Consider the following 25735-nt stretch of genomic DNA (forward strand, 5'->3'; position numbering starts at 1 on the left):
GGCTATTACATATTTGTAATTGTTCTTGCTTTATCTGATAGTATCTTCAGGGCATGTATACCTTATTATATTTAATGTGATTTCTTAAGCATTGATGTTTGATTATTAAAACTTTTGTAAATATTAACTTTATTCTAAGACCTCACTTAAATATAATCCTTATTCCCGTGAGCCATGTTTTGTAGTTAATTGAACTGACACTGCTGCTTCATTTACCAAAAAGCTTAGATAATTTGTAGCAGGGCCAGTATGAGAGATTTGTAAGTGCCCCCTACCCCCTAAAAATTTATCACTTTTAAAGTTCTTAACATAATCATATTTTAAAGTCTTTCTATGGTCGAAAAGTTTTTGTGTAGTTTTTGCTTTCTGGTATGAGCTTATGATAGTTTGGCTCTGATATGAGCTTGAGGCACTTACTAGTCTTCATTGAAACATATTTTAAAGAAATATTTCTCACCTAGCCTAAGGGCCACTTTTAGAGCTCTATAGTCTTGGGCCTTTGGCTTATACTTGTTAAGTCAGTATTAAAAAAAACAAAACAAAAATAAAAAAAACACAAACAAAACAAAAAAATGAACACTCTGATTTTGTTCACTTTTGTTTTTATATACAAGAATCTTTACAGTCAACATGTACTTCTAGGTGCTGTATTGAAATTGCTGGCAGAGTCTATTCTATACAAACTGAACAATCTGGCCCCTTGTTTTATTTGTAAAGGTTCAATGTATCTATGCCTGCCTACTTCAATCTGCAAGGGAGTTTCAGAAAGGCCCCGCATTCGCCGAGCCGTGAGTTATCACTAACTTTTCAGATGTGTTAATGAATGTGGAACAGAAGCAGTTGTGTTTAAAAGGAAGAAAAGACCATCAAAGTAACCTATATTATAGTAGCAGGCTTGAACACTAAATGGATTATTCCAAATTGTGTCACAAATAACCTACTAGAGACTAGCCTCAGAAAACCTATTGTTGAACTGCTCTGAAGCTATGATTTTAACAATATTATCTTAAAAATGTGTGTGTCCTAGTTGCAAATTAGAATGTTCTTTAAATCTTATTAATCCAAGTTAAAACAATTTGAACAAAATCTTACCCCACAGTGTTTAGTTGGATTAAGTTAAACTCTATAAGACCACTTGAAAGGGGTAAAGTTGGAATTTTTTTTTGTTTGTTTGTTATTCATGTGTGAAAATATAAAACTTAACTTAAGAATTACTTCCTAGTTGAAATGTTTGGAGTGCTCTAGGTATCATGTGAACTGCAGAAGTTTTTATAATCTCTTTTGGTTTGTTTCAGTTGTTTTCGCTTCAGTTATTCATCAGTAGGTTTTCCTTTAACAGTGATACCAATTTAAGGCTAAACTACAATTTTTAGGGCATATCATTGTGCATAGAGGAAAAGACCCTGTGAGTTTTTCTTTTATTTCTTCAGAAATTCTAAGCAAAAAGTTGTAACTAACATTTGTATTTTGTTACTCTAGTTACCTTTCCTTTTTCTAGATTCTTTAAACTTTTGAGTAAATAGCTGTATTTGAAAGCAGGTTGGTTACTTCTGTTGCTTAGGAGTTGTGTGGGTTTTTTTTCTTTTCTTTTAATATGAGCACAAAATGTATTTTGTTTTGCCTGGTTTGTCAGTATAGTACAGACCACATAAAACTTGGAAGTATGGCATCTTTGGAGGTATTAAAGTTAGCATTTCATTTAGGCAATGTGCCTTTGTTTGACTGGTGTATAAGTCCTTCTTCCAGGTTTGTACGCTCTTAAACACCTATTCTACCCTCTAACTCCTCCCAGCAGCAAAGGGGAGACACTTCAACTGGAACAAAGTAGTGGAAGAAATGGCGTCTGGGGTTCAGTGGGGATTCGCAGTGTGTATGCAATGTTTGCAAGATTACTTTTATGTTTTTCAATTAATGTAAATAATTACAAAATAAATTAGTGCTTACTGTCAAGAAGAGACCATTGTATACCAGTAGAAACTCTTGGTGGGTCTTGTGCAAGTTGCTTAACCTCTTGGGGCCTCATTTTTCTGATCTGCAATGTGAAGGAGTTGGACTTGATAACCTATAAAGTCCATTCCTGCTCTAAAATCCTATGCTTTTCTGAAGTACTGTTATTTAACAGAATGCTTTGCTTTCCCACTTTGACTATTTATTTGAATTACATTTGCAGTACATAGACTGCAACTGCATGTTGTCTAAAATAGTTTTTCTATAGGGTGGTTTATAAAAACTAATCCCTCCTGGGTTGATTTATAAGTGTGTGTATATAGATAGTCACACACCAAAAGCTAGTAATAACTAGGAATTTAAAAAAATACATAATGTCTAGTTGTCTAACCTTGGATATTATTAACTTTTCTATATTACAGGAGATACTACTCGTCAACGAATCAAATTCAGCGATGACAGAGTATGCAAGAGCCACCTACTCAACTGTTGCCCCCACGATGTCCTTTCTGGAACAGTACGTGGTTATTTATTGTTTTATTAAATGTGTACCAGAAAAATGAAGTTATTGGTAAAGCCTTTACTGTCTGTAGACTGACAGAGAGAAGACAGTGGATTACCCAGTACACAAGACTATTGTTTGTACATGGCTAAAGACTGGGATGATATATAGCATTTTGGGCATTTTATACATACGAAGTTGGAGTTGGGGCTCTGTATCAGGTGCTTTTTCTTATTTTCTCTTCTCTTCTGGAGAGTGATGAAGGAAATATTTTGCCAGGGGCATGTTCTCATAGGGTCACTGTCCCTTATCCTTTATTTTTAAATGGCATAGAGCCTTTAACTTTAAATTTTGATTGAAATTATGAATAACTCCCTTCACAGATACACTTGCTGATGGGGAATTGCTAGGGGATAAATCTTGACCCTGGTTTTATTTCTCATTTGCCAGAAATATCTGGAATGAAGAAAAGATTTCCAGATTACTTTTCATAAGCAGTGAGTACCCCTAACCACAGATGCCCAAATGAGTGTTTGTTTTTTTAAGTGAAATTAAACATATCTCCCAAACATAAAAGTATCAAGACACATGCAATAGGAAGCATCTTTCTCATTTTTAGTAGGAAACACAGTTGAAACTGTGTCTTAAACCTGGTGTGGTGGCCTAAATGTAGAATTCCAGCATTTTGCCAGCCTGAAGATAGAATCTGAAGTTTGAGGCCAGCTTGAGCTACATATTGAGACCTTTTCTCAAAAGCCTGAAAAGAGTTCTAAGTATAATATAACAGAGTTAAAAAAATATATAGTTTGTGGGAAGTTCAGCACTTGACTTAGGACTGAGACAAATATTAATAGGAAATAAACTATTTAGTGTTTCTGTGTTTTCATTTTAAATTTTATTTTGTTGATAATCCTGATTGTAGGGGTTATAGGCAAGCACCAGTGTGCATGACTTTTAGATATTTTCTACTGTACCAATCTATTTATAATTTATAATAAATTTCTCATCTGTAGACTACTCTGGTATTTTCCATATTTAAGTTATTTGCTTGCTTATAATATGTGTAGGAATGCATTATATCTGTGTACCCTGTGTTGTGTGCCTGGTACATGGGAGGCTAGAAGAGGGTATTAGATTCTCAGGGATTGAGGTTCTAGACAGTTGTGAACTGTCACATGTGTTCTGGGAGTCAAACTAAGACACACTGGAAGAGCAGCCTGTATTCTTAATGCTGGATCATCTCTCTAGCACCAGAGATTTTTCACATTTAGTGTTATAAAAAAAGTAAATAAATTTTTTATTTTTGTAATTTGTATGTGTATGTATTGGGGTGTGTGTGCACATGTGGAAGGCAAAAGACAACATTGGGTGTCTTCCTCAGAAACACCCTCCTCCTTGGTGATGGTGCACAGCCCACTCATATGGCCTGGAGCTTACTGATAACGCCAAAGCAGCTGCCCAGTGAGTCCCAGGAATCCTCATGCTTTTATGTCCATATCTGGCATTTTACATGGGTCCTGGTGTGAAGGCTAGTTTATGTCAGTTTGACACAAGCTTAGGTTAGTGAAAAGGAGAGAGCCTCTATTGAGGGAAAAAAAAACCTTCCTAAGTCCTGAGCTCTATAAAAAAGCAGAGCAGGCTAGTAAACAACACTCCTTTATGACCTATATTCAGTTCCTGCCTCCAAGCTCCTGCTCTGTTTGGGTTCCTGTCCTGACTTTGTTCAATGATAAATAATGACAGAGAAGCATAAGCCGAATAAACCCTTTCCTCTCCAAGTTGCTTTTGGTCATGGAATTTCATCAAGCAATAATAACCTAATCTTCATCAGGTCTTGAGCTTATAAATGAAGTACTTTACAAACTGAATTATCTCTGTAGCTACCAAAATGACTTTATCTAGTAAATTACCTTCTGATAAACTTAGAAAATAAAAGCAACAAAATGACAGAGTCCATTGCTATTTATTTTTCTATTATTGAGACACGATATCATATAACATTGCCTATCTTTGACCTGTTTAAATAGCCATGGATGATCTTGAACTATAGATCTTTTCTTCACTCACCAAGTTCAGGGGTTACAGATTGTATTCTACCACATCTTTTAAAACTTTTTTTATGAGTGTTTTACCTACACATATGTAAGTTGTGCACTATTATGTGTTAGTCTGGTGCCAGTGGAGGTCAGGAAAGGGTATTGGATCCCCTGGAGTTAGAGTTACAGGTAAGCCACATGTAGGTTCTAGGAACAAGTGCTCTTAACCGTTGAATAGTCTCTCAAGAATTGCACACATCCTTTTAAACATTCTTGAAGAACCTCTAAGCCTTAATTTAAAAAAAAAAAAAAAAAATTTCAGCCAGGCGGTAGTGGCACACGCCTTTAATACCAGCACTTGGGAGGCAGAGGCAGGCAGATTTCTGAGTTGGAGGCCAGCCTGGTCTACAGAGTGAGTTCCAGGACAGCCAGGGCTACACAGAGAAAACCCTGTCTCGAAAAACAACAAATAAACAAACAAACAAAACAACAAAAACAAACAAACAAACAAAAAGAATTAGCCTCTCACTTTCCCCTGAACTTTTATATCATTTTAAGAGATTGAGTTTATTAAATCAAACTCTTAAAAGTCTAAGGAAACTACTGTGTTTTTTTTTTTTGAGGCTCTTGATTGGAAAGGGAGGGATAGAGTTACAGATGCACCATTTAATTGTAGAGCAAATCAAACACATGCTAATAAAAACTTGAAGTACTTTCAAATATACATATAATTGATTAGCCACAAACATCAAACACTTTGAGGATCTCCATTGTTCCGATATTTTTAAAAAAATAATAATGCAAAAAGAATGAGTTGATAAAATCCTTTGTTGGGGGAAGGTAGAAAAGATGTTCTCACTTTATAGACCAACCTGACCTTAAATTGACATTGATCCACCTGCCTCTGTTTTCCAAGTGTTGGGATTAAAGGTATTTACCACCACTCCCAGCCAGCCCACTAAAATGATGATTTCTGCTCATTAAGAGAACTTTGGGTTCGTGGGGATGCTTACTGGCATTAAATCTAGGGCCTTTTCTAAGCAGGCAGGGAAAAGTGCTCTATACTGCGCTGCATGCCTAATCCTCTTTGTATCTTTATTTTGAGAAAAGATCTCTTTGGCCCATGCTGCCCTTGAACTTATTTTTAAAATCCTTCAGTCCTTCCCAGAACAGCTGAGATGACTGGTCTGACCAACCAAGCCCAACTGAGATAACTTTTAAGGGGCTGGAGTGGTGGTGACTTAGTGGTTAAGAGCTTTGGCTGTGCTTGCAGAGGATCTGGGTTCAATCCCTAGCACCCAACATGACAGCTTATAACACTCTCAATTCTAGTACTAGGAGGTCCAGCACCTTCTTCTGGCCTCTGGAGGCACTGTGGAGACATTCATTTGGTTTACAAGTAGGCAGAGTCACACCTGTTCCCCCCACAAAAATTGTTTTAAAGAAAAATAACCTTTAAAAAAGTTAATGTTTTGTTTGGCCTATATAGAATTATAGTCTCTTGAGTGGGTATAATAGCACATTCCTATAGTTTTTTAGGCTTTTTAATTATGTGTAAGTGTGTGGACATTTGTACATAAGTGCATCAGATTCCCTGGAGTTGTAAATGGTTAGGAGCCACCTGATATCAATGCTGGGAATTCAGTTATTTTTCAAGAGCAGCAAATGCTTTTAACAATTGCTCCATCACCCAATCCTCCATTTCTATAATTTTAGTATTCCAGAGGATTGCAAGTTTGGGGATAGTCTGGGCTGCATACTAAATTCCAGGGCACAAAGGATTACAGGAAAAGACTGGGCTTCAATTTTTTTTCCTTTTGACCATTGTCTTAGGGTTTCACTGCTGTGAATAGACACCATGACCAAGGCAAGTCTTATAAAGGACAACATTTTATTGGGGCTGGTTTACAAGTTCAGAGGTTCAGTCCATTATCATCAAGGCAGGAACATGGCAGCATCCAGGCAGGCCTGGTGCAGGAGGAGCTGAGTTCTACATCTTCATCTGAAGGCTGCTAGCAGAATACTGACTTCCAGGCAACTAGGATGAGGGTCTTATAGCCCACACCCACAGTGACACACCTACTCCAACAGGGCCACACCCTTAATAGTGTCATTCCCTGGAGTGAGCATGTACAAAATATCAAAACCATATAATACAATGTCTTATGAAAAAAATTTTTTTTGGTATATAGGAAAAATACAGGTGTGGATGTATAAGTTTATTCAAATAATGTGTGTGGTAAAACTTGCAAAGTGAGATGGATTTTTATATTCTTTGTTATATTTATTTTAGTAATGTTGGAGCAATGAAACTTTAGTAATACTGAAATTGAGTAGAGGAAGAAATTGAGAGGGCATAAGAAGGGCTCCAGGTTAGTGAGAGTTTAATAAAAAAGGTAAAGAAAACTCATATTTTTATAAATGTGATCTGTAGCCATGAATGGTGAAATATGCTTATGATTCCAACACTGAGGAGGTTGAGACAGATGGATCAGTAGTTGGAGCTTGGCCTAGCCTCCATGAGACCTTGTCTTTCCCAAAAAGGGAAAAAAAAAAAAAGGAAGGAAGTATCTGAAGTCCTACCAGCAAATATAAAACAATATAATTGTATAATTGGAATGTTAAAAATTTTAGTATTATTGTTTGTTTTAAGAGTCTCACTGTATAGCTCTGGCTGTCCTAGAACTTGATATGCAAAACAGGGTGGTCTGGAGAGTTGTATCAGTTCTCCTGCTTTTGCCTTTGCAGTGCTAGGATTACAGTTCTGAGCCACCGCACTAGGGTCATACATTATTTCTCCATTAAAAATTTGTGCTTTTGCTGGGCGTGGCGGCCTTTGATCCCAGCACTTGGGAGGCAGAGGCAGGCGGATTTCTGAGTTTGAGGCCAGCCTGGTCTACAGAGTGAGTTCCAGGACAGCCAGGGCTATACAGAGAAACCCTGTCTCGAAAAAAACAAAAAACAAAACAAAAAATTGTGCTTTTTTTTTTTTTCCTGTTTTGTATATAGTGTAAAACAAATCCTCCCTACCTGTCACCTGAATAATTCAGTAGACTTATTTTTATCATTACTTTTCTTTCATAGTATGTTTCTTGTTTTTCATCTTTTTTCCTCTACTTAGAATAGCCACTGTCTATGAATTTGTAACTTGTCAAGCTTATACATGATTGCCTTAGCATAGTAGTTTAGCTTCTGAATCCCACTATGATACCTGTTCTCTGTACTACTTGAATAGGCATGTGTAGTCTTTTTCTAGTCAAGGTAATCTTTGAGAGTTAAGATGAACCTTAGTCTTTTCAAGCTACCTTTGCATTTCTTTGGTCAGATACAAAACTATAACTAGATACAGATCTTAAAATGCTAAGATCTGTAAGCGAAGGTGACACATACATCTTTAATTCCAGCTCTTGGGAGGAGGCAGAGGCAGACAGATCTCTGTGAGTTTAACGTCATGGTGGTCTACAGAGTAAATTGCAAGGCAGCCAGGCCCATGTAGAGTGACCCTGTCTCTAAGAAAATAAGTAATAAATATTTAAAAACTAAGATGCTAAGATGTAAGCATAATTGTACAGCCTTGCCAGTACTGCCAGCACTTGGGAGGTTGAGATAAGAGGATTTTGAGTTTAAGGCCAGTTTGGACTATATAATGAGACTCTGTCTTATAAACAAACGTGAAAGTAAATTGTGAAGGGTTAGAAAAACAGGAGTGCTGTTAGTGCTCCCCTTCAAGGATACCCTTTTATTTTTTTTAAACAGATAATACTTTTTTAACATTAGTAATTTGTTGTTAAGTTCACCTTGCTTAGGTGGATGGCCCCATACCCATGCACATGCAATTGGAAGGAGGGAAGGGAAGTTCTGGAAATATGAAGGGAGTAGAAGGAGAATTGGGGTTGGATGTGATCAAGATAAATTGCATATATGCATAAGATTGTCAAAGAATAAAAATAGTCTTTAAGAAAAACTACATAAAGTTAATTTTGAGGGCTGGTGAGATGGCTCAGCGGTTAAGAGCACTGACTGTTCTTCTGAAGGTCCTGAGTTCGGATCCCAGCAACCACATGGTGGCTCACAATCACCCGTAATGAGATCTGACGACTTCTTCTGGTATGTCTGAAGACAGATACAGTGAATTACACCGGAGCGAGGGGCCGGATCAAGTGGGGCCAGCAGAGGTCCTGAGTTCACTTCCCAGCAGCCACACACACGTGATGGCTCACGGCCATCTGTGCAGCTACAGTGTACTCATACACATAAAATAAATAAAATAGATCTTTAAAAAAAAAAAAGTTAGGGCTGGTGAGATGGCTCAGTGGGTAAGAGCACTGACTGCTCTTCTGAAGGTCCTGAGTTCAAATCCCAGCAACCACATGGTGGCTCACAAGCACCCATAATGAGATCTGACGCCCTCTTCTGGTGTGTCTGAAGACAGCTACAATGTACTTATGTATAATAATAAATAAATCTTTGGGCCAGAGCGAGCAGGGACTGAGCGAGTGGGGTTGACTGGAGTGAGCAGAGGTCCTAAATTCAATACCCAACAACCACATGAAGGCTCACAACCATTTATACAGCTACAGTGTGTACTCATATACATAAAATAAATAAATCTTTTTAAAAAAAGTTAATTTTGAATGTTAGGATTGGACTTTATAGGGAAAAGTCCTTATTTTAAGCAGTAGTAGTGTCATCGAAATTCATACTCACCTCTTGTTATTTTAAAGCTCTCCTCTTTGCATGTCATGTAAGGTTTCTCTAATTTTTAAGCTGAGTTTCGAAGCAAGCATTACATTTGGATGGTAAGTAATTTTACAAATACAACAAAGGGACTGAAGGTTCAAAATACAAGGGCAAGATGTTTGTGGTTTGTGCTTTAAAAAATACTGCTGTCTAACAGTGGTAGGTGGAAAGCTATGCATGGTAAACCTGTAGTCCAGTGTCACTTTGTTCTGAGAGTTACCTACTTTTAGATTACTTGCTGTTTGTACTTTACCTAAATTATCATTATCCGCATTTGAGTGTCTCTCATTCTTTCTTTTGGATTTTTAGAATTTGTGTAAGAAAATACAAGAAGATAACTTAAATATTTAAATTAATGAAAGTGTAAAGAACTTAGACATATGTGGTATTCCCATCTGCTTTTACCTTTCCTTAGCACTCTGGGTGCCTCCATTCTCTTTCCTTTTATAATTGGACTGTTGTACTTCTTAACTCTATTTTTATTTACTTAATTTACATTTGTCATTACTTTGTGACTAGGAGCGTTTTGTACCTTGTGTATGCCTGATGCCCAAGGAGATGAACTTTCATGTAGGTACTGGGAGTCAAACCTGAGCCCTTTGCAAGAACAGTGTTCTTTTTTTTTTTTTTTTTTTTTTTTTTTTTTTTAAAGATTTTATTTATTTAATGTATATGAGTACACTGTAGCTGTCTTCAGACACACCAGAAGAGGACATCAGATCCCATTACAGATGGTTGTGAGCCACCATGTGGTTGCTGGGAATTGAGCTCAGGACCTCAGGAAGAACAGTCAGTATTTGTAACCGCTGAGCCATTTCTCCAGCCCCAAGAACAAGTGTTCTTAATCTTAATAACTTAGCAAACTCTACCAGCTCATAAGTAGCCCAGGATGGCCTTGAATTTAATTATGATCATCCCGTCTTCAGCAAATTCTACTGGCTTGAGCAACTACAACTATCCATTGATGATGGTTGTGGTATTAATTCTGGGTTGTAGTAATGTCTTTATATTCTCTTCTACTTATTCTCCTTTTTTCTTCTCAATCCATCCTACTATGTTAATGTTTATGTTTTTTGAATATATAAACCACTTCCCACAATCTTCTCTTAGGAAGTAATTTGGTTCTAGTTATGTCATTCTTTGTTCTCCAAATAGGATATAATTTATTCTTTCAAAACATGTGCTGAATATATTGCCTATTAGTCTTTAGTGTGTGTAACTTGGCTTTACTTTTCCTGAACATATACCTCATACTTACTGATACTTGACAGAAATAACCTTTTATGAGTTGCTTTGAAAATATAAGCACTGGAAAGTTATGAATGAAGAAAACATCTTCTTTGTTCTTCAACATTTGCTGAGTGATAATACTGCATGACAGGGATCTGAGCACAAGGAGTGGTGGCTCCTGATATAGGCCTAAGGAGTATAACAGTGACCAAAGCTGTCTCAATTGAAGTTATCAACTCAGTTTAGTCAGTATACACAAGTAACTACATTGTTATCTTCAAAGTGTCTTCATAAACATCTTACTTGATTCATATAACAATCAGGAAGTACTTGAGAAAAGAAAGAGAAATTAAGTGAGTTTTTCAGGATCAGGAGGTTGATAAGAGATAAATGGAGACTTTTCTTTTTTGGATTTGGTTCAATGTCCCCCCCTCCCCTTTCTCTCTCTCTCTATATACATATATATATATATATATGTATATATATATATTATAATATCCATGTTTTTTCTCCATTTACAAGTGTGTGAATTTTTTTTTTGTTTGTTTGTTTTTTGTTTTTTTGAGACAGGGTTTCTCTGTGTAGCTTTGGCTGTCCTGGAACTCACTCTGTAGACCAGGCTAACCTCGAACTCAGAAATCCACCTGCCTCTGCCTCCCAAGAGCTGGGATTAAAGGCGTGCGCCACCACCGCCCGGCTATGTGTGAATTTCTTATTGTCTTGTTTTTTGCTTTTTCAAGACAGGGTTTCTGTGTATCCTTGACTGTCCTGGAACTTCTGTAGATCAGTTTGGCTTTGAACTCAAAGATCTACCTGCTTTTGCTTCCCAAGTGCTGGGATTAAAGGCATGTGCTACTACCACCTGGCATCTAGTATGTGTTTTAAGAAACAGCATTTTATTGTTTAAATTGCTTTGATAATATTTTTGAGAGAATTTTCATATAGTTGGTTTAAGTTTATAAAAACCATGTATAATATAATTTTTAGCTAATTCATTTTTTGAGACAGGGTCCCTTATGTAGTCTTGACTGTCCTGGAACTCTCTATGTAGACCAGGCTGTCTTTGAGCTCACTGGGATCCTCCTGCCTCTGCCTTCTTAGTGGTGCGATTAAAGATGTGTGCCACCATATCCTGCTTATATATATTTTATAATAAGATTCTTTTATATTTTATCCAATGATTATTATTATATTAATTTAATATCAGTAACTCATTTTGTTTTCAGTTTTGGTGTATAGTATCCCCCCAGGAAAATACTTAACGTTTCTGTACATCTAGTTATAATTGGATCTGTTCCTAGTGTGTTTCAGTGGTGTGTGTGTATACACATATATTAATATACTCTTGAGTTTGAGGATATTCAGGGCTACACAGAAACCTTATCTCAAAAATCCCAAAACCCTTATTCAGCATAACAGCATGGAGGGTAGGCAGCTGCCCAGCTATTGTGCTATCTAAGGCATAGTGAAAATATGAAGGCTGTGTGCATCTTTTATCCAGGAACATAAATGGTCAAAGGTGGGGAAGAAGCTGGGATTTTTAATATTTATTACTATAAACAAACAACAAAAGCAAAATTACAAAAAGAGTTCAGATGTCTCATAGTAATGCACCTCCCACCCCACCTATTTCATGATAGTTTCACCCAGCCAGTGCTTGCATTAATGTTGTATATGTAGCTAGGCTGGCTTTGAACTTCATGAGCACCATGCCCATCATACCACTAGCTTAGTAATGTATTTCTAAATCACATACATATAAGGAACATATTTTATGTTTTTTTGTCATCTCTCTCTTTTCCACTTGTCAAGGGTGTGTGAAAAATTTAAGTTTGTGTTGTGTAAGCACTCTTTCTGAACCTTTTGCTAAAGGAGTGTTTTGTTGATTTCTTATCTCTAGTTTGGGGTACTATACAAAATGATTGTTCATATATTTTGTTTTATACATATGTAGGTTATTGGCAAAAAAAAGAGCAAGGTTGGCTGAGTAATTTTATCTTCTAGATATACAAGTAAGGCTCAGATTGCTGTAGAAGATACTCTAATACTGTTTCCTGTAGAAATTTCTTTGTTTTGTTAGCTGGTTTTTGTTTTTCTTTGGAGGTAGGAGGGAGACACTGATTGATTACTGGCCTCTAACTTGCAATCTTCGTGTCTCAGTGTTTCCAGTGCTATGATTGCAGGAGTGTTCCATTAAATATGTTTGTAATACTGCTACAATTCTGCTTCCTCCACCCCTGCCTCTTTCCTCCCTCCTTCCCTCACCACCCGATTTGTCTTGTTTGTCTGTCTGTCATGAGACTTTTTAAGATTCATTTTTCTTTTTTTTAAAAAAGATTTATTTATTTTATGTATATGAGTACACACTGTAGCTATACAGATATTGGTGAGCCTTCAGCTGGTTGTTGGGAATTGACTTTAGGACTTCTGCCTGTTCCGGTCAACCCCGCTCACCCCCACTCGCTCAGTCCCTGCTTGCTCTGGCCCAAAAAATTTATTTATTACTGTAAATAAGTACACTGTAGCTGTCTTCAGACGCACCAGAAGAGGGTGTCAGATCTCATTATGGGTGGTTGTGAGCCACCATGTGGTTGCTGGAATTTGAACTCTCGACCTTTGAAAGAGCCGTCAATGTTCTTACCCGCTGAGCCATTTCACCAGCCCATTCATTTTTTTTTTGTGAGTATTTTATCTGCATGTATATCTGTGTACCACATGCGTGCCTGGTGCTGGATCAGGGTGTCATAGCAAAAAGAGGGTGTCACATCCCCTGTAACTGTACTTGCAGATCTTGTTAGCTGCCATGTAGGTGCTGAAAATGGAACCAAGTCCTGTGAAGAACACCCAGTATTCTTAGTCCCACTGAGCCATCTCTTTAGCCCCAGCCTGAGACTCTTGAGATGCTAGGGTTACAGAATTTGCTGCCATACCTGCGTTGTTTACCACTCATTAGATTCATTTTAAATGCATCCTCATGAGAAACATTTTTCTGGGCTGATGAGATGGCTCAGTGACAGCCTGAGTTTAAATCCCCAGGATTGGTAGGAGACTACCAGTTCCAACATGTTGGTCTCTGTCCTCCATATTTACATCATGGCAAGTGTCTGTGCATGTGAACAAACAAAATAAAATGTAATAAAACAAGAAAGCCTGCCTCATTCCAAAAAGAATCATAGTTTTCATTCCCTCTCTCCCTTTTTTGGCTTGCGTTTTTCCTCTGAGATTTTCTTGTAAGCCCAGGCTGATTTTGAACTTGCTATCTATCTGGCCTTCAATTTCCAATCTTCTTACTTCTAACTACACAGCGCTGGTAGTATAGGTCTGTACTACCATATTGAGTTTATGGAGAGCTAGAGATTGAACCCAGGACTTTCTGTATGCCAGATAAGCACTCAGCAACCAATTTACCTCCTCAGCTCTAATTGTCTGAAATTTTCTATTTTGAAGGTCTATTAAATGGAGAAGCACACTCACTGTACATATTATTTATATCACTTAGTATATATTCTGAAGAGAACTGTGATAATGGTGAAAAAATTTTATTTTCCTGATTTTTCGAGACCGGGTTTCTCTGTGTAGCCCTGGCTGTCCTGGAACTCACTCAGTAGACCAGGCTGGCCTTGAACTCAGAAATCTGCTTGCCTCTGCCTCCCAAGTGCCGGGATTAAAGGCATGCGCCACCACTGCTTGGCTGATAGTGATGAATTTTAAAATACGTGTTTCTAATATATTGCCTTTATTTTCTTTCCTAGAGAATGGATCTTGGAGAATGCTTGAAAGTCCATGACCTGGCTTTAAGAGCAGATTATGAAATTGCATCCAAAGAACAAGACTTTTTCTTTGAACTTGACGTATGTGGTTTTGCTTTCCTGTTACATCGTTTCTTGCAGTAAAATATTTTGAACGTAAACTAGTGTCTCTCAGTAGGAAATACTTAGGAATATAACTTTGTGATTGTATGAAGGTTAGTACATAGATAATATATACCCACACTACCCCAGTGTGTAGTACTGAGATGAAACCTAAAGCCTTATACAGACAGAGTAGACAAGTACTTTATCACTGATCTAGCCCTAACTCACAATTTTCAATATATGAGATTGAATATTTATGAAAATGTATAAAAGTCTTAACTCATAGTGGCAAGCACTTATCTCCAGACTATCCTGCAGCCTCTGGACCATGTTGGTCTTCGTATGTGCGCGCACACACGCACACACACACACACACACACACACATACACGCACACACTCTCCATTCCTCCCCTAGGTCTCTGTGCAGCTCTGGTTGTCCTGGTGGTCGCTCTGTAGAACAGGCAGGTCTTGAACTTGGAGATCCAGCTGCCTTTGCCTCCCAAGTGCTGGAATTAAAGGACTGTGCCACCAACCACTGCCTGGTGCGCACCCCCACCCTCACCCCTACCCCCAATGGTTTTTCAAGACAGGATTTTTAAATTCTGATTGTCCTGGTCTGTAGCTGGCTTTGTATTCAGAGATACACTTGCCTCTGCCTCCCAAGTTCTGGGATTAAAAGGCATGCTCCACATGCCCGCCCATCCCCCCACCCCACCCCCAGCCCCTGAGTACCATGCTTTTATTGTAAAATAAAAAAAGAAATGGAAAATGCCGTTTAGGTATCACGAGTTACAAAGTGACTTAATATCATTCTTTTTATAGAAGACTTTCTTGCTGTGTGGTTGTGGGGGAACACCTTTAATCCTAGCACGAGGGAGACAGAGGCAGGTAAATCTTTAGTTCAAGGGCAGCCTGGTCTATAGAACAATGAGGTCCAGATAACCAAGGCTACACAAAGAATCCCTATCTCAAAGCAAAACAAAAAAAGAGGAGGAGGAGGAGGAAGAAGACAAAAGGAAAAGAAAGATTTCTTGTATAAAGATAGAGAAACATGGGGCTGAAGAGATGGCTTAGTGGTTAAGAGCACTCATTTTGGCTCATAAGTATAATTTTAGTTCTAGGAGATCTGATGCCCTCTTCTGATGTCTGTATACACTGTGTATACACATAAATATATGCAGGCAAAGCTTTTATATATATATGAAATTAATACCTTAAACAGAGAAATTAAATTACACAATATGGTTTACAGAACATATCTCCTTAAACTTTAAACATTTTTTTTGAAATACATGTACATAATGCATAGTGGTCAATATAAATCTTCTGCTCTTTATTAGTGAAATTAGGTAATTTTATTTAGTTGAAGCCTGCAATAAATAGGTCCTACTCTTATCTAAAAACTTTTGTTAATGGAAATGAAAACCATCTATAGAAGTGCATTTAATACTGTCTGGGCATTACAAGGATTTTCCCCTTATGTGCTGCACAGTGTTGTCAAGACTTTTTTAAAGCACTGCTGACAGCAGGAGAGTATGAGTGTAAGGGTTTTAATTTTGCATTTTTATGCATGAAGGTGAATGTGCTGATTGTATTTGACATCATGTATAGTGCATGTGTTTTCCAGCTTTGCTAAACATGAGTGTTATCAGCTTTCTAGTTGACGTATATAACTTTTTATAAATTTTGAAAGTTGAAAGCTGGCTCCTTTTCTAGTGTATAGTGTAAATATACTTTCCTATCTTATTTTTCTTTGGATGCCTTTGTCTTCAGATAGAATTTTTATTTATACTGTCTAATCAGTGCTTATAATACTTATTTTTCATTTTGAAAAATCTCTTCAATTTTGACCTAAAAATAGTTCTCACCTATGGTTTCCTCTTGTATGTTTTTATTTCCAGTTTTTGGATTTTTTTTGTATATTTGTTTGTTTGACCATTTTGCACTCGTATGTGTATCTTTGAGTATATGTTCATCAGGTGCATATCTGGTACCCAGGAAGCATCAAATGCCCTGGTAGTTACAGGTGATTGTGAGCTGCATGTGGATGCTTCAAACCAAACACAGGTGTTTTACAAGAAAAGCAAGTGTTGAGCTATATTTCTAGCCCTGTGAGGGGCTTGTTTTAAATCCTTTATACATCTTGGATTTATTTTGCTATAAAAAAACAGGCAGCCAAAATAGCTACTTCATAGAACCAATAATATTTCTTGATAAGTTCATTGTTATTTTTACTGCTTTAGGATGCTATCTTTGACTTTATATAAGGAAATGAAAGTAGATTTGTTTTGTGATTTGATTTTGTGGAATTTCTTGTCTTATTTTTAAGTTCGGTGTGTGTACAATAAACTTCTATTTTCAGCTGATGTACGTACTAGTACTTTGCTATTGCTATGATAAAACCACCAGGACCAAAGTAACTTATTTGGATGTAAAGTTCCAGAGGAATAATAGTTTATTCACTTCATGACAGGGATGCCTGGCAAGCAAGTGATAGAACAAACTGGTAATGGCTTTTGAAACCTCAAAGCCTGACCTAGTGGCATGCTTTTTTTCATTAAGGGTATACCTCTTAATCTTAAAGAAGGCTATCACCCATGGTCCAAGTCTTCAAGTGCTTGCATATATGATGGGTATCTCATTCAAACCACTGCCGTTGAAAATTTGTTTTTAAACTTCCCTTTTTTTCCCCTTCTGATTTTTGGAGAGAGAATTTCTCTGTGTAACTCTGGCTGTTCTAGAACTAGCTATATAGACTAGGTTGGCCATGAACTCAAGAGATCTGCCTGCCTTTGCCTCTCAAGGGCTGAGATTAAAGGTGTGTGCCATCATGCCTAGCTTTAACATTTACTTTTAAATAAACTATTATTTAATTATAAAACCAGATATACCTCATTCATTTGCATTTTTTCCTGATCTGGGCATTGTTAAATTGGTTAATGGCATATTTCCTCTTTATTATAATAATTCAAAAACCACAAGATACAAACAATTACCTAAATATACAGAAATATATCTTTTTTAAAAAATATTTCTAAATTTCCAAAGTCTCTTTTTTTTTTTTTTTTTAAGATTTATCTTCTGGCCCCTCTCACTATGGCGTAATTCACTGTCACTGTCTTCAGACCCACCAGAAGAGGGCGCCAGATCTCATTACAGGTGGTTGTGAGCCAACATGTGGTTGCTGGGATCCGAACTCAGGACCTTCGAAAGAGCAGTCAGTGCTCTTACCCACTGAGCCATCTTGTCAGCCCCAGAAATAAAACTTATTGGCATTATAGTAGTCTTCCATGTTGTGTGTGTGTCTGTCTGTCTATCTGTCTGTCTGTCTGTGGTCAATGATTAGCTTGCAGGAATTGTTTCTTTCCTATGTATCCTGGAGATAGAACTTAAGTCTTTAGGCTTAGTAGCAATCAAGCCATCTTGGCTTGTTTGAGACATTTTCTTAGTTGCTTGGGTTGACTTGACACATGTCATTCAAGCTGCTCTTCAGTTTGCCATTCTTTTTCAGCCTCCCAAGTGTTTGGAGTATAATTCTAAATTGTTATTCTTTGACTTTTGTTTTTTTTTCTATGATACCATAAGAATGAAACTTTTTTTTGTTGTTTTGTTTTTTTTGAGACAGGGTTTCTCTGTATAGCCCTGGCTGTCCTGGAACTCACTTTGTAGACCAGGCTGGCCTCGAACTCAGAAATCCGCCTGCCTCTGCCTCCCAAGTGCTGGGATTAAAGGCGTGCGCCACCACTGCCCCGCTTTTTGTACAGATTGTTAAGGATAAAATTCATTTGTGGCAGTAATTGTTTTATATTAAATTTTCTAGGCCATGGATCATCTGCAGTCATTCATTGCAGATTGTGATAGAAGAACAGAAGTATCTAAGAAAAGATTAGCAGAAACTCAAGAAGAGATAAGTGCTGAAGTGGCTGCAAAGGTAAGAATTTCGTTAGTTCAAAGTATCAGGATTTTTTGTTTTATTTGGTTTTATTGTTATTTTCTGAGATAGGGAACTCTTTATCCCTGTCTGTTCTGGTGCTCACTTTGTAGACCATAATGGATTTAGACTCATAAGAGGTCTGCCTCTGCCTCCCAAGTGTTGGGATTATAAAGTATACTTTTGCCAGGCAGTGGTAGCGCATACCTTTAATCCCAGCACTTGGGAGGCAGAGGCAGGTGGATTTCTGAGTTTGAGGCCAGCCTGGTCTACAGAGTGAGTTCCAGGACAGCCAGGGCTATACAGAGAAACCCTGTCTAGAAAAAAACAAAAACATAAAAGTATACTTTTAACCTGTTTTATTCACTGACTTCTTTTTCTTTTTGGTGTTTTTAAGACAGAGTTTCACTGTGTGTAACCCTGGCTAGCTTAGAACATACTTTATAGACCAGATTGGTCTTGAACTCAGAGAAATCTACCTGCCTCTTTGCCTATGGGTGCTAAGATCAATAAAGGAATGTGCCTCTAGGCCAGGCTCAGTCCAACTTTTTGATTAATGATAAGTAATCTATAGAATTGTTTTTATCTACTTAAATGCTAACAACTAATATAACAAGAATATAACAAAGTAACATTGATAATTATATATTAACTCAGGATTTGTCAGTCATGCATGTATTTATTCATTTGCATGCATGTATAGTTCTATCATCTTAAAAAAGATTTTTAAGCCTTTTGTTGACCCCTTTTGGCTTTTGGAGGCAGGATCTCTAGCCTTGATTGTCATGGAACACAGTGTGTAAACCAGGCTAGCCTTGAATTCACAGAGTTCCACCTGCCTCTGCCTCCCAGAGGCATATGCCACCAATGCCCAACAAGACTTATTTTTATGTGCTTGACTGTTTTACTTTTATGTATGTATATACAGCACATGCATGCCTTGAGCCATGTACATGCCATTATCTTCGAGGAAAGAAATGTCTTAGATTGGGGATAACTATTAGTGGCCCACTAGTTTGTAAAAGTTGGTATTTCCGGGGTCTGGAGAGATGGACCTGAATCCCATTCCCAGCACTTTTATTGTAGTTCACGACTACAACAAAAGGGTATCTGATGCCCTCTTCTGGCACGCAGGTGTACATGCAGCAGAATACTCCTATAGAAAATAAACAAAAGTAAATAAATAAAAACAAATCTTAAAAAATGCCTAAGGTAAAAACCATAGTCTTAAAAAAAAAATTGGATGTTTCTATTACTTTAAAACTTTCATTTCCAATTGTGGTGATTTAAAATTGTGTTTGGGAAGCACAGGAAGGATGATTGGGAATGGAGTCCTTTTTGGTCTGTAGCAAGACTCTAGTCTTAATAAATGGTTCTTTTACGAGTTTCTGAAACTTGTGTATGCTCCTTTGTTTGTTTGTTTTAAATTTTACTGTTTTATGTGTATGTGCATTTTGCCTTTTGTGTATCCCATGTGGTCCTAGTGCCTCTGAAGGCCGAAATAGGGCTTTGGATCTTCGGGAACTGGAATTGCCGAGGGTTCTTAGTTATAGTGTGGGTGCTAGGAATTGAAATCAGGTTCTCCGGAAGAAGAGCCTGTAATCTTAACTGCTGAGCCATCTCTCCAGTCCTCATTCTATTTTTCAGGTATGATCTTTTATTGTTATTTTTCTAGGCAGAGCGTGTTCATGAGTTAAATGAGGAAATAGGCAAGTTGTTGGCCAAAGTGGAACAACTAGGAGCTGAAGGAAATGTGGAAGAATCTCAGAAAGTCATGGATGAAGTAGAGAAAGCACGGGCAAAGAAAAGAGAAGCAGAGGTAAAATTTCTTTTTTCTCTTTTGATTTTCAGTTTGTTTGTTTTGAAATAATGTCTTATTATGAGACCCAGTTATCCTGGAAAGAGGTATATTCTTAATAGTGGTAAAAGGTTAATGTCTATACTTCTTAGAGAATATATATATATTTCACTCAATTATTAAAAATTTTATTAAAGGAAATTAAATCACTTTAGAAATACTTTAGCAGTTGCTGTTATACTGTTGAGTTCTGTTTCAGAGTATTTTTTTTAGACAATTGGAAGCATTGCTATATTGAAATTTATAACTCATAAGTGTAATTAAACTATTTACCCACATAAAAGAAACATACCTATATACACTATGCTACCTACTCTTGTCCAGAGTGATTTTACTTACTGTAGCAGTACAGTATGCTGTTTTATGGCACAAGTCAGTAATCTTATGTAAACAAATTGTTTTAGTTGGTATACCCTCTTGTGTTAGTTTAAAAGATAGGGAGTGGTACTATTAGGAGGTGTGGCCTTGATGGAGTAGGTATGGTTTTGTTTGAAGATTTGTGTCACTGTGGATGGGCTTTGAGGTCTCAAATGCTCAAGTTATGCTCACGTGGTTACCTTTGTTGCTCTTCCTGCTACCTGGGTATCCAGATACCTCTTTAGAGTCATTTATGCCCACATGCTGCCATGTTTTTCTGTGCACCCCTAGTCTGGTCGTACTGGAACTCTGTAGGCTGGTCTCACACTCAGATTTGTCTGCCTGTGCCTCAAAAGTGCTGGGATTAAAGGCATGTACTTCCACCTTTTCAGTTTCTCTTTGAGATGGAACAGGGCCTTAGAAGTTTCTTAGTCTTGCCTTGAGCTTGTGATCTCCCTGCCTCGGCCTCCCAAACACCAGTGTTCTTTTTCTCCCACCCATTCTGACTTGTCCAAAACTTGGTTTTGGCTTGGTATGGTGCCAATTTATAAAACTAGTTTATAAATTTTTTATTGTTTCTAAAACTGATATGATATACTCAATATTTTTCTCACTTAATTGCTTGTTAGGCTGTACCAGAAGCCATTCAAGAGTGAAGCTTAGGGTTTTTTTTGTTTTTGCTTTATGGAAAAGTTTAGTTAAAAGGTAAATTCTGACCAGACTCAATTATTAGAGTCACAGCACTCAGAAAGCTGAGGTGGGATGACCACTTAGTTCATGGTCAACCTGGGCTACAGAGTGAAATAATATCTTAAAATGAATAGCCTAAAAAATAAGTTTACATTCTTAAGTAATTATACAGAATTCAATTTTTTAAAATTTCTTTTTATTTTTAAGTCACCTTGGAAGTTTTGTCTCATGGAATTTCTGTTTTGCTTATTAACATAAAATTATTCATAAACTGCTTTTTAAAAAATGTATTATTTACCTTTGTTTTCTATTCATTGGTGCTTTTCCTACATGTATGTCTATGTTAGAGTGTCAGATGTTGGACTTATAGACAATTGTGAGCTGCCATGTGGGTGTTGTGATTTGAATCGGGTCCTCTGGAAGAGCAGCTGTGCTCTTAATCTCTGAGCCATCTCTCCAGCCCTAAACTGCTGCTTGTTAAAGTCTGTTCTCATTTGGGAGCTTTCCCCTCCCTTCTTTGGTGATGATGATAAATACTCCACCTCTGGCCTGCACTAGCAGGCTTTCTGCTGATTTGACTAGCTGGATGCTTACCAGCTTTATTTTCCTATTCAGAGAACTGATCTTTTGACTTTATTTTTCTCTTCTCATCTTTGGTTTCTGTTCATATCTTTCTTCTTTCTTTGTTCTATAATTTATATTCTACTCTTGTGAAATAGCTGCTTGGATTGATTTCAGACCTTTCTAAAAATAATAGTTTTGCTTGGTGGTGATGGCACATGCCTTTAAATCCAGCACTTGGGAGGCAGAGGCAGACGGACCTCTGAGTTGGAGGCCATCCTGGTCTAGAGAGTGAGTTCCAAGATAGCCAAGGCTATACAGAGAGCCTTGTCTCAAAAATACATCTAGCATTCTGTTGTTTTTGTGATCTTATCAGTTGTAAACTCATCAGGTATCCCTTAGACCATTTAATTTTCTTTGAAGATAATAGTTTTAAAACTTTTCAAAATTCTGTTTTGATTATGATGACAGTGAGATATAGGTGTCTGGTAAAGTCAGTACCCACACTTGATTATATATTGTTCCTTTATTGTCACTATCTTAATTCTCATGCTTAAAATACACTTTTAAAAAATGTCCTCAGGCTGGAGAGATGGCTCAGTTGTTAAGAGCACCAACTGCTCTTCCAGTCGTGAGTTGTGAGTTCAAATCCCAGCAGCCACATGATGGCTTACAACCATCTGTAATGAGATCTGATGCCCTATTCTGGGGTGTCTGAAGACACCTACAGAATAGACAGCCTACAGCAAGTAAGCGAGCAGGGCTAGTATGAGACGAAAAAGTGTCTGAAGACAATTAACAGTATACTTACATATAATAAATTAAATCTTTGGGGAAAAAATGTCCTCTAATAAAACTGTAATTCTTTTAGAACCTCATACCCATACTCCTGTATTGTGTCTTTCTAAGCATCTCTTTTTCACTCTATACTCATGCATAAAGTATATATTAAAATATCTTTAATCGTAAAAAATTGTGGAGATCGTTTACTTGTAAAATTCTTGCCATACAAGCATGATGTCCTGAGCCCAAGACTGTATACATCTTAAATTTAAAAAGAAGGGTAGGTGTTTTACAGGAACATTCATTCACCTCCAGTCCTAGAGCTTGCTGTCTAGTCAGTCTAGCCAATCTTGAGCTCTAGGTTGAGTTCCAGATTCAGTGAGAGATCCTGTCTTATAAAGGTGGAAGGGGTTGTGGAGAAATGGCTTTTCAGTTAAGAAAAGTTATTGCTTTTCAACAGAGGACTCTGGTTTGATTCTCAGCATCCACTTGTCAACTCAGAGCTATTTGTAACTTTAGTTTCAGGGGATCAGATTTCTCTTGTGACTTCAATGGCTTCCTCCATGTATTCATAAAAATTAAATATTTTGTAAAAAATAATGTGGAGAGTAATAAAAGACTCCTGTTTTAACTTCCAGCCTCAACACACATGTACACTTGAACAAGTAGTTCCAGGAACACATAGAAACCCCCCTTAATCCCATGCTACACCTAGATTGTATCTAGTCGTATATAATATGATTTACAACCATTGGTAACTCAGTTCTGTGGGATCTGACGCCTGGCCTTCGTGGGCACTCACATACATTCATATACATTTGGTGTATATACTCAAACCTACACATAAAAATCCCCTTAAAAATTTACATTGAGATAAAGGGAATTTTTTTCCTTTATTCATAGCTTATAGCACTATAGTCATGTAAACCTTTATGAAACCAAATATTAAGCTGTTATTTTTTGCTTTGTCAATTCCTTCCTGACTTCAAAGTATTAGAGTATTATTTTCATGGTTATTACAGTAGATTCTATCCAGCTATTTTTATTTATATTATCCTAACCAAAGCTACATAGAGGTTTGGAAAATGTATTATTAACTGCTTCAAAAAAAAAAAGACCCAGGATTGTGTTAGTAAAGGAAAAGAGGATAGTGAATTGGCAAATTTACCAGTGTGTATTAAGAATACCATGTAAATGAAATTTATGTGTACCAGTCATCTGAATCCTGATGAAGATAACCTGTCATCTGTTGTATCTTGGCATCATAGGGAGGTGGGAAGTAAAGGTTAGTTTAAGCCTTGACCTCCAACAGGTGCTGCTCTCAAAAGGATTTTATTTAAATATAGTATATTTTCTTACATTGTTACTACATTTGTGTGAACATTGTTTTTCTTGCTTTTGTTTAGGAAGTTTATCGGAATTCTATGCCAGCTTCCAGCTTTCAACAGCAGAAACTTCGTGTCTGTGAAGTCTGTTCTGCATATTTAGGTCTACATGATAATGACAGACGACTTGCTGATCATTTTGGGGGTAAATTGCACTTGGGATTTATTGAAATAAGAGAGAAGCTGGAAGAATTAAAGGTACATTGTTAAATTAATGCCCCTCACTTTATCCTGTGTAACCTGATTTTTTTGATCTATATTAATTTTCTTTTGGTTTCATTGATAAAGTTTCATTTTGCAGCTCTGGCTGATCTTGAACTTCTGGTAGTCCTCTTGTCTCAGCCTCCCTGTACTGTAGTTAGTTAGGTTTTGAATAGTACTGTTTATTTTGATTTGGCACTATTGAGACTCTGTTGACAATGTAGTATAATACCATTATTAATTATATTAATAAATGTCATTAAGGAATGATGTGGGTGGGACTGGAGCTCAGTGGTATACTTGCCTTTCCTGCTCATAAAACAAAAAAAAAACAATCATGGTGAAACATGTGCTTTTGCACATTTTCCACAATTCTGGAAGAGCAGCTTGGAAGTCTAATAATTGTAATACCTGACAAATTTTAAATTATATTAATGCTAATTGTATTATGTGGGAAACCATATGTGGTTTAAGGTAAATTAAAGGATATGCCCAGTAAATTTACGACCGATTTTATAATTATTACTTTAAAGAGAGTTGTAGCTGAGAAGCAAGAAAAGAGAAACCAGGAACGTCTGAAACGAAGAGAAGAGAGGGAGAGAGAAGAACGGGAGAAATTGAGGAGGTATGTACTGAGACAGAAATAGTGCTTGTGTTTGAAGCTCAAGTCTCCAGCCTGAATGAGATAGGACTTGGAGATGCCACTAAATTGATTTTGGATATGGAAATTTTGAAACTTTTTTTTTTTTTTTTTTTTGCCCTGAAAAATTTTACTATGCAAGACTATTTTAATAGAAACAATACAGATTCAATAGCTTATATTTATGTTAAATGCTTTAGACTGGAAATGTTTAGAAATCTGGAGTTTTTAAATTTGGGAATCTGAGTAACAAGCCTTACTTGTTTAGCATCTCTTAATTTAAGAAATCCTAGGTTTTTGAGTGTGCTTGGGTTTTTTTATGCTAGAGGTGATCAGCCTTTAACAAATCTTAGTCAACTTGAACTGATCTGATTTCTTTCAAAATTTGTGGAAAATCAAATGAAGGATTTTTCATGTCTTCAAGTTGTATGAGTTATAGTAAAACCTTTTATTACCATTAGTTCATATTAGGCTAGATTTGCACCTTTCTAACACAGAATTATCACCTTTTCTACTTTTTGGTAGTAGTCTTAGGCCTTGAGTCCATTTCTTGTTGTATGCCAGTCAAAGATTCTAATGCAAAAGACTATATCCTTCATTTATTTTATACTTTTTGAGAAAAGATTTGGGAGGTTTTGTTTTTATATTAAGCTATTAATATTTTCTCAATTGTAGGAGCCATAATTTTTGTTACTTTTTTTGAGACAGGGTTTTCCTGTGTAGTCCTACCTGACTTGGAACTCACCATATAGGCCAGGCTAGCTTTGAATTTATAGACATCATCCTGCTTCTGCTTCCTGAGTACTGGGATTAAAGGTGTGCAACACCATTAACTTGATATAGCTTGATCATACACATGTCTGCTTATATTAACATTGTTAAATTTAGTGTTCTTCATGTTTAGTATGTCTAAACATCCTTCTAAAGTCATTTTTACCCATTGCCATCTAAAATTACATGACACAAATGTGATAACATTGTTTTAGAACACTTGTTCAGAACTTTTTAGTAGACAGTCA

The 25735-nt window shown here is 36.8% G+C and overlaps 1 protein-coding gene across 15 annotated transcripts in view; it reads left to right on the forward strand.

The window, feature by feature from the left end:
• Nucleotides 1-25735, forward strand: part of LOC116098755 (putative RNA-binding protein Luc7-like 2) — a 55712-nt gene that overhangs the window by 16066 nt on the left and 13911 nt on the right. For 5 of the 15 annotated variants that reach the window (XM_031381592.1, XM_031381586.1, XM_031381589.1 and 2 more), the window contains 7 exons: nucleotides 718-788; nucleotides 2370-2464; nucleotides 14208-14306; nucleotides 18131-18241; nucleotides 19917-20060; nucleotides 23897-24073; nucleotides 24610-24701. In XM_031381592.1, the coding sequence (XP_031237452.1) occupies nucleotides 731-788; nucleotides 2370-2464; nucleotides 14208-14306; nucleotides 18131-18241; nucleotides 19917-20060; nucleotides 23897-24073; nucleotides 24610-24701 (776 nt within the window). In that variant the 5' untranslated portion in view covers nucleotides 718-730. The other 10 variants (XM_031381587.1, XM_031381594.1, XM_031381593.1 and 7 more) reach the window with 6 other exon arrangements.

Source organism: Mastomys coucha, unplaced genomic scaffold (assembly GCF_008632895.1).
Source record: "Mastomys coucha isolate ucsf_1 unplaced genomic scaffold, UCSF_Mcou_1 pScaffold20, whole genome shotgun sequence".
NCBI classification, from domain to species: domain Eukaryota; kingdom Metazoa; phylum Chordata; class Mammalia; order Rodentia; family Muridae; genus Mastomys; species Mastomys coucha.